This window comes from Pezoporus wallicus, unplaced genomic scaffold (genome assembly GCF_028554395.1).
Source record: "Pezoporus wallicus isolate ANWC-B61680 ecotype Strahan unplaced genomic scaffold, APGP_CSIRO_Pwel_v1 contig_14795, whole genome shotgun sequence".
NCBI classification, from domain to species: Eukaryota; Metazoa; Chordata; class Aves; order Psittaciformes; family Psittacidae; genus Pezoporus; species Pezoporus wallicus.
The window spans coordinates 1-7,962 of record NW_026641647.1 but is presented as its reverse complement, the minus strand read 5'-3'; the positions used below and the strand labels follow the sequence as shown (position 1 = coordinate 7,962).

At 66.3% G+C, this 7,962-nt stretch overlaps 1 protein-coding gene and 1 long non-coding RNA gene across 2 annotated transcripts; both read right to left on the bottom strand.

Annotated features, from left to right (window-relative positions):
* Positions 1–295: 295 nt before the first annotated feature.
* Positions 296–5,717, bottom strand: DNAAF3 (dynein axonemal assembly factor 3; the record flags this gene model as incomplete). Its single annotated transcript, XM_057424788.1, has 8 exons — positions 5,605–5,717; positions 5,410–5,528; positions 4,043–4,136; positions 3,778–3,944; positions 2,554–2,724; positions 1,446–1,568; positions 508–606; positions 296–424 (listed from the first exon to the last, which is right to left on the bottom strand). Coding segments are annotated over exons 1-8 (981 nt in total), but the record flags the coding sequence as incomplete, so codon positions are not given.
* Positions 5,718–6,833: 1,116 nt separating this feature from the next.
* LOC130607580 (uncharacterized) lies at positions 6,834–7,434 on the bottom strand. The gene is made up of 3 exons (XR_008974284.1): positions 7,328–7,434; positions 7,051–7,162; positions 6,834–6,968 (listed from the first exon to the last, which is right to left on the bottom strand). It is a non-coding gene; the product is annotated as an uncharacterized LOC130607580 (long non-coding RNA).
* Between the last annotated feature and the right edge of the window lie 528 nt (positions 7,435–7,962).

Sequence of the window (7,962 nt, the reverse complement as noted above, 5' to 3'; positions counted from 1 at the left end):
CCCATAGGGACACACAGCACCCATAGGGTGACACACGGCACCCATAGGTGACACACGGCATATATAGGGAACATAGCACCCATAGGGACACACAGCACCCATAGGGACACACAGCACCCATAGGGTGACACACGGCATATATAGGGAACATAGCACCCATAGGGACACACAGCACCCATATGGTGACACACGGCATATATAGGGACACACAGCACCCATAGGGTAACACACGGCACCCATAGGGTGACAGACGGCACCCATAGGGTGTGCGTGCGGGGGGAGGTGTGCGTCTCACCGAGTGGGTCTGCGTCATCACACGGGGGGACCCCGTCGGTGGGGGCTCCCGGTCCCCGTTGGGGGGGGTCCCGCTGAGCAGCTCCTGCAGCAGGGCTGTCACATTGGCCACGGAGCGCTCGGTGGCCGTCTGGGAGGAGGGGGGGGTTTAAACCGGGGGGGGGGATGTTACCGGGACCCCCCCGGTGCCGCCCCGGTCCGTCCCCCCCCCACCTCTCCGCCGCTCCGGTGCTCGGGGTCGAAGCCGAAGGCGAGGAAGGGGCCGGTGTCGATGTCCCCCCAGTACCCGGCGTCCGGCCCCAGCGCCCCGTCCTGAGGGGGGGTGAATGGGGGCAGCGTGGGAATTGGGGGGGGGGGGATATGAATGGGAGGGAGCGTGGGAATGGGGGTGTGAATGGGAGCGTGCGTGGGAATTGGGGGGGGGGTATGAATGGGAGCGTACGTGGGAATTGGGGGGATATGAATGGGAGGGAGCGTGGGAATGGGGGGTGTGAATGGGAGCGTGCGTGGGAATTGGGGGGGGGGTATGAATGGGAGCGTACGTGGGAATTGGGGGGGGATATGAATGGGAGGGAGCGTGGGAATGGGGGTGTGAATGGGAGCGTGCGTGGGAATTGGGGGGGGGTATGAATGGGAGCGTACGTGGGAATTGGGGGGGGATATGAATGGGAGGGAGCGTGGGAATGGGGGGTGTGAATGGGAGCGTGCGTGGGAATTGGGGGGGTGTGTGAATGGGAGGGAGCGCGGGAATGGGGGGTGTGAATGGGAGCGTGCGTGGGAATTGGGGGGGGGGATATGAATGGGAGGGAGCGTGGGAATGGGGGATGTGAATGAGGGGGAGCATGAGAATAGGGGATGTGCATGATTGGGGGGGATGTGAATGGGGGGGATGTGTGTGAAGGGGGGGATGTGAATGGGGGGGAGAGTGTGAATGGGGGGGATGTGTGTGAAGGGGGGGATGTGAATGGGGGGATGTGTGTGAATGGGGGGGGATGTGTGTGAATGGGGGAAGATGTGAATGGGGGGATGTGTGTGAATGGGGGGGGATATGTGTGAATGGGGGGGATGTGTGTGAATGGGGGAGGATGTGATGCGGGGAGCTTAGAAACAGGGGGGAGGTTATGAATGGGGGGGGCCCCGCCCCCACTCACGGCGCGCGGGCGGCGGCTGCTCCTCAACGTGGGGTTCGGGACGTCCCCGCCCCCCCCCCGCGGCACGAACGCGATTCCCGTTTCCCGCCAAGCTCCGAACTCGGCGGGAGCGACCATTGTGGCCTGGGGGGGGGGGGGGTGGTGACCCCCGGTGACCCCAACCAGAACTGCCCCCGTTACCCCTCCGCATCGGTTCAGTCCCCCCGTTTGCCCCCCGTTATTTACCCCCCCATTGACGAGACCCCCGTTCCACGTTATCCCCTTTAATCCCCCGTTATCTTCGGTAATCCCATTAACCTCCCTTATCTCCGTTAGCCACCCGTTAACCCGCGCTCTCTCCGGTAACCCCCCTTAACGGCTTAGGGTTATCTCCATATCCCCCCTTATCTCCGGTACCCCCCCCCCCGTTATTTCCATTACCCCCCATTAACCCCTGTTACCTTCATTACCCCCTGTTAAGCCCCATTATCTCCGTTCAGCCCCCCCGTTAACCCCGTTCTCTCCGGTCCCCCCCCCTTCCCCTCCATTCACCCCCCGTTAACCCCGTTCTCTCCGGTCCCCCCCGTTCCCCTCCATTCACCCCCCGTTAACCCCGTTCTCTCTGGTCCCCTCCATTCACTCCCCGTTAACCCCGTTCTCTCCGGTCCCCCCCGTTCCCCTCCATTCACTCCCCGTTAACCCCGTTCTCTCCGGTCCCACCCGTTCCCATCCATTCACTCCCCGTTAACCCCGTTCTCTCCGGTCCCACCCGTTCCCATCCATTCACTCCCCGTTAACCCCGTTCTCTCCGGTCCCCCCCGTTCCCCTCCATTCACTCCCCGTTAACCCCGTTCTCTCCGGTCCCCCCGTTCCCCTCCATTCACATTAACTCTCTCCGTCCCCCCCGTTCCCCTCCAACCCCGTTCTCTCCACCCCGTTAACCCCGTTCTCTCCGGTCCCACCCGTTCCCCTCCATTCACTCCCCGTTAACCCCGTTCTCTCCGGTCCCACCCGTTCCCATCCATTCACTCCCCGTTAACCCCGTTCTCTCCGGTCCCACCCGTTCCCATCCATTCACTCCCCGTTAACCCCGTTCTCTCCGGTTCCCCCCCCCCGTTCCCTCCGGTACCCCCCGCGGGTGCAGCCCCATCCGCAGGTCCCAATCGGCCGCCGCCGCTCTCGCCTCGTATCTCGTCCCGAGCCGCCACCGCAGCCGCTGCTCCCAGCCCCGGAGCTCCGGTACCGGCTCCGGCTGCTCCCAGCGCCGCAGAACGGCCTCAAGCGCGTCCCGGTCCCGGCACTGCGGCGGCGGAGCCGGTACCGACCCCAGCACCGGGACCTCCGGCCCCCTTCTTCTCGCTTCCCCCTGCTCCGGACCCTTCCATAGCCCCGGTTCCCCCGGTACCGGCCACCCCAAGGACCCCCCCAGCCCGGCTCCTCCCGGCTCCCCCCGTTCCTGGTTGCCCGGGTCCCAGTTCCTCCATTCCCCGTTATCCCAAGGCCTGGTTCCTCCCTGTCCCCGCTCCCCCCGGTCCCGGTTCCTCCCTGTTCACACCGGTCCCGGTTCCCCCCGGTTCTCCCTTCCCCGTTTCCCCCCCCCTTCCTGGTTCCTCCCGGTCCCGGGTCCTCCTTGTCCCGGTTCTGGTTCCTCCGGTTCTCCCGTCCCCCTTCTCCCCCGGTCCCGTTTCCTCCCTATCCCCACCGGTCCCGGTTCCCCCCGAGTCCTGGCTTCTCCCGGTTCTCCTGTCCCCGTTCCTGCCCGGTCCTGGTTCCCCCTGGTCCCGGTTCCTCCCGGTTCTCCCGTCCCGCCCCGGTCCGGGTTCCTCCCGCCCCCCTTACGCCCCGGTCCCGGTTCCTCCCGGTTCTTCCGTCCCCGTTCCTGCCCGGTCCTGGTTCCTTCCCGTTCCACCCCGGTCCCGGGTTCTCCCGTCCCCGTTCTCCCCCGGTCCCGTTTCCTCCCTATTCCCACCGGTCCCGGCTTCTCCCGGTTCTCCCGTCCCCGTTCCTGCTCAGTCCTGGTTCCCCCTGGTCCCGGTTCCTCCTTGTCCCGGTTCCTCCCGGTTCTCCCGTCCCCGTTCCTGCCCGGTCCTGGTTCCCCCCTGTTCCTCCCGGTCCCGGTACCTCCTTGTCCCGGTTCCTCCCCGTTCTCCCGTCCCGCCCCGGTCCCGGTTCCTCCCGTCCCCGTTCCGCCGCGGTCCCGGTTCTCCCGTTCTCCCCCGGTCCCGTTTCCTCCCTATTCCCCCCGGTCCCTGTTCCCCTTCTCCCGGCTTCCCCCGGTTCTCCCGTCCCCATTCCCCCCCCGGTCCCGGCTCCTCCCTGTTCTCCCGTGTGTCCCCTCCCCCTCCGTTCTCACCTTCATGAGCCCCAGCTCCGCCAGCCCCCCCCTCTCCTCGCTCCCTTCCCGGTGCCGCTCCGCTCTCAGCCACCGCCGCAGGCGCCGGGCGGCACCGCTGAGCCCCGCCGCGGTCCCGGAGCGGAGCCGAACGGAGCCCATGAGCTCCAGGATGGCGGCGGCGCGGGCTGAGGTTGGGGGGGGGGGGGTAAACGGGAAGACACCGGTACCGGATGGGCCCCGGTTGAGTCAATGGGGGGGGGGGGGGGGGTGGGGGCCGTTGTACCTGCGGGCCCGGTGCTACCGGGGGCTTCGGTGGCCAAGAGGAGGAACAGGAGCTGCCGGGCCACGGCCTCGGGGCGCTGCTCCGCAACGAAGACCTGCGGGGGGAGCCCGGTGGCACCGGTAACACCGGGAACCACCTCCATTGACCCCCGGTAACACCGAGACCCCCCTCCATTGATCCCCGCTATTAACCCCCGGTAACACCGAGACCCCCCTCCATTGACCCCCGGTAACACCGGGACCCCCCCTCCATTGATCCCCGCTATTAACCCCCGGTAACACCGAGACCCCCCTCCATTGACCCCCGGTAACACCGAGACCCCCCTCCATTGATCCCCGCTATTAACCCCGGGTAACACCGACCCCCCTTCTATTGAACCCCGGTAACACCGAGACCCCCTCCATTGATCCCCGCTATTAACCCCGGGTAACACCGGGACCCCCCCCTCTATTGACCCCCGGTAACACCGAGACCCCCCTCCATTGACCCCCGGTAACACCGAGACCCCCCTCCCATTGACCCCCGCTATTAACCCCCGGTAACACCGAGACCCCCCCCTCCATTGACCCCCGGTAACACCGAGACCCCCCTCCATTGACCCCCGGTAACACCGAGACCCCCCTCCATTGACCCCCGCTATTAACCCCCCCTCCATTAACCCCCGGTAACACCGAGACCCCCCTCCATTGACCCCCGGTAACACCGGGACCCCCCCGCCATTGATCCCCGCTATTAACCCCGGGTAACACCGGGACCCCCCCCTCCATTGACCCCCGGTAACACCGAGACCCCCCTCCATTGATCCCCGCTATTAACCCCGGGTAACACCGGGACCCCCCCTTCTATTGAACCCCGGTAACACCGAGACCCCCCTCCATTGACCCCCGCTATTAACCCCGGGTAACACCGGACCCCCCCCCTCCATTGACCCCCGGTAACACCGAGACCCCCCTCCATTGATCCCCGCTATTAACCCCGGGTAACACCGGGACCCCCCCTTCTATTGACCCCCGGTAACACCGAGACCCCCCTCCATTGACCCCCGCTATTAACCCCGGGTAACACCGGACCCCCCCCCTCCATTGACCCCCAGTAACACCGAGACCCCCCTCCATTGACCCCCGGTAACACCGAGACCCCCCTCCATTGACCCCCGGTAACACCGAGACCCCCCTCCATTGACCCCCGCTATTAACCCCCCCTCCATTGACCCCCGGTAACACCGAGACCCCCCTCCATTGACCCCCGGTAACACCGAGACCCCCCTCCATTGACCCCTGCTATTAACCCCCGGTTAACACCGGGACCCCCCCCCTCCATTAACCCCCGGTATCACCTGTCCCGTCCCCCCCCATTGACCCCCGTACAGTGACGTCCCGGGGGGGGCCCCTCCGGGCCCGCGCCGCCGTTAACAGGAGGTGGCGGCCCTCGGCCCCCCCCACGAGCAGCACCGGAGCCTCCGCGGCCGGGTCCAGGTCCGGGGGCACTGGGGGGGGGGGGGGAGACGTTACCGGATGAGTGGGGGGGGGCACCGGGAGGGGGGGGGGGGGGTCCGGGCTCACGGTGCTGGAGGAGGTCGAGCGCCGGGCCCAGGCCCCACCAGCATTCGGTGCCCACGGCGGCCTCGATGGCGGCCGCCATGTTGGAAGGGCGCCGGTAACGGGAGCGTCGCTGGCCAATGGGGACAGAGAACGGGGCGGCGCGGTTGCCACGGCAACGACGGTGGGACGCGAGACCGCGGCCCCGGACAGCTGCCAATCAGGAGCGAGCTCAGCCGCCTGTTGTCTCCGCCCCCTTCCCTAGGCCACGCCCCCCACCGCGGTTACCACGGCAACGTCGGGACGCGACGCCACGTCCCCCCAACAATGGCCAATCAGGAGCGAGCTCACCCGCTTGTTGTCTCCGCCCCCTTCCCTTTGCCACGCCCCCGCCGCGGTTACCACGGCAACGCCGGAAAGCGAGGCCACGCCCCCCCAACAATGGCCAATCAGGAGCGAGCTCACCCGCCTGTTGTCTCCGCCTCCTTCCCTAGGCCACGCCCTCGACGCGGTTACCACGCCAACGCCGCGACGAGAGACCACGCCCCCTCACCCTCTGCCAATCAGAAGCGAGCTCACCCCTATTGACTCCGCCCCTTCCTCCAGGCGCTGTCCACACCCATGGTGCTGAAGGATCCGGGTGGAGGGGGGGGGAGAGAACGAACCCCCAAAATGGTTGGGGAGGGGGGGCTCCGCACCCCACAATATGACGTCAGCGATGACATCACCCCCGATATACCCAATCCCAAGCACAGACCCACCAGGTTTGGACCATTTATTACCCCTGGGGGGGGGGGGTGGATTTGGGGGTGCCCCCATCACCGGTCCATGCCCAGGTCCCAACCTGGCCAATGCCCCCATTCCATTCAATGGAGGGCGTCAGCACCTAAAAGAGGGCGGAGCTTGGGCTTAAGGGGGCGTGGTCAAAGGTTAATGTGGGCGTGGCCAATGGTTGAAGTGGGCACAGCGTGGAGAAGGGGGTGGAGCCAACCCTCCCATCCCATCCAATGGAGGGTGCCAGGACCGCAATGGGGGCGGAGCTTGGTCGTAGGGGGTGTGGCTAAAGTGGAGGAGGCGTGGCATTTAGAGGGGGCGGAGCCAAACCTCCCATCCCTTGCAATGGGGGGACGACGACGACACCAAGACCCTCGGCGAGGCCCCCAAAATGGTTGGGGGGGAGGGCTCCGCACCCCACAATATGACGTCAGCGATGACATCACCCCCGATATACCCAATCCCAAGCACAGACCCACCAGGTTTGGACCATTTATTACCCCTGGGGGGGGGGGGTGGATTTGGGGGTGCCCCCATCACCGGTCCATGCCCCCATCCTCGGGGGGGGTCTCAAAGCAAAGCTGCAGCAGCCGCTCACAATGCTCCAGCTCCTCCTGCCATAACATGGAAAGGGGAGGGGGGGGGGTAAATGAGGGGCTCCCCCCCCCCCCAATTTTAGGGACCCCCCCCCAATACCTGGAATTCCTCCCGGCCCCGCAGCAGCTCCCGGCGCTCCCGGAGCAGCTCCTCCAGCCCCAAGGGGGGGGCTCGGCATTCCCGGACCCCCTCTGGGAAGTCTGTGGCCAAACTGGGGGGGGGGGGGGGAACCCCAAATTACCCCCAACACCCCCCCCCCCACATAGGGCTTCCCCCATTCACCTCCCCCATCATGGGTTGGGGTTCCCCCCCCCCAACCTGATGGTTATGGGGTGCCCCCCCCCCCATGTTGGGGGTCCCGGTTTTGGGGTCCCACCTGCAGAGCGCCCCCAATGCGTGCTCATGGGCCCCATCGTGCTCCGTCCTCAGCAGCGCCCCCAGGCGGGCGATGGCTCCCCCCCGGCACAGGGGCTCTGGTGGGGGGCACAAAGAGGGGGGGGGGGGGGGTCAGAGGGAGGCCAAGAGGGATTTGGGGGGGGGGGGTGTCCCATGGGGTCCTCAAGGTGGGTTTAGGGGGTCCCAAAGGGGTTTAAGGGGTCCCATGGGGGGGTCAAGGGATGGTTTTGGGGTTCCTATGGGGAGCCCCAATGGGGTTTTAGGGTCCCTATGGGGGGTTTGTGGGTCCCCAATGGGGTTTTAGGGTCCCTATGGGGGGTGTTTGGGGGGTCCCCAATGGGGTTTTAGGGTCCCTATGGGGGGTGTTTGGGGGACCCAATGGGGTTTTAGGGTCCCTATGGGGGTGTTTGGGGGGTCCCCAATGGGGTTTTAGGGTCCCTATGGGGGTGTTTGGGGGTCCCCAATGGGGTTTTAGGGTCCTTATGGGGGTGTTTGGGGGTCCCCAATGGGGTTTTAGGGTCCCTATGGGGGGTGTTTGGGGGACCCAATGGGGTTTTAGGGTCCCTATGGGGGTGTTTGGGGGGTCCCCAATGGGGTTTTAGGGTCCCTATGGGG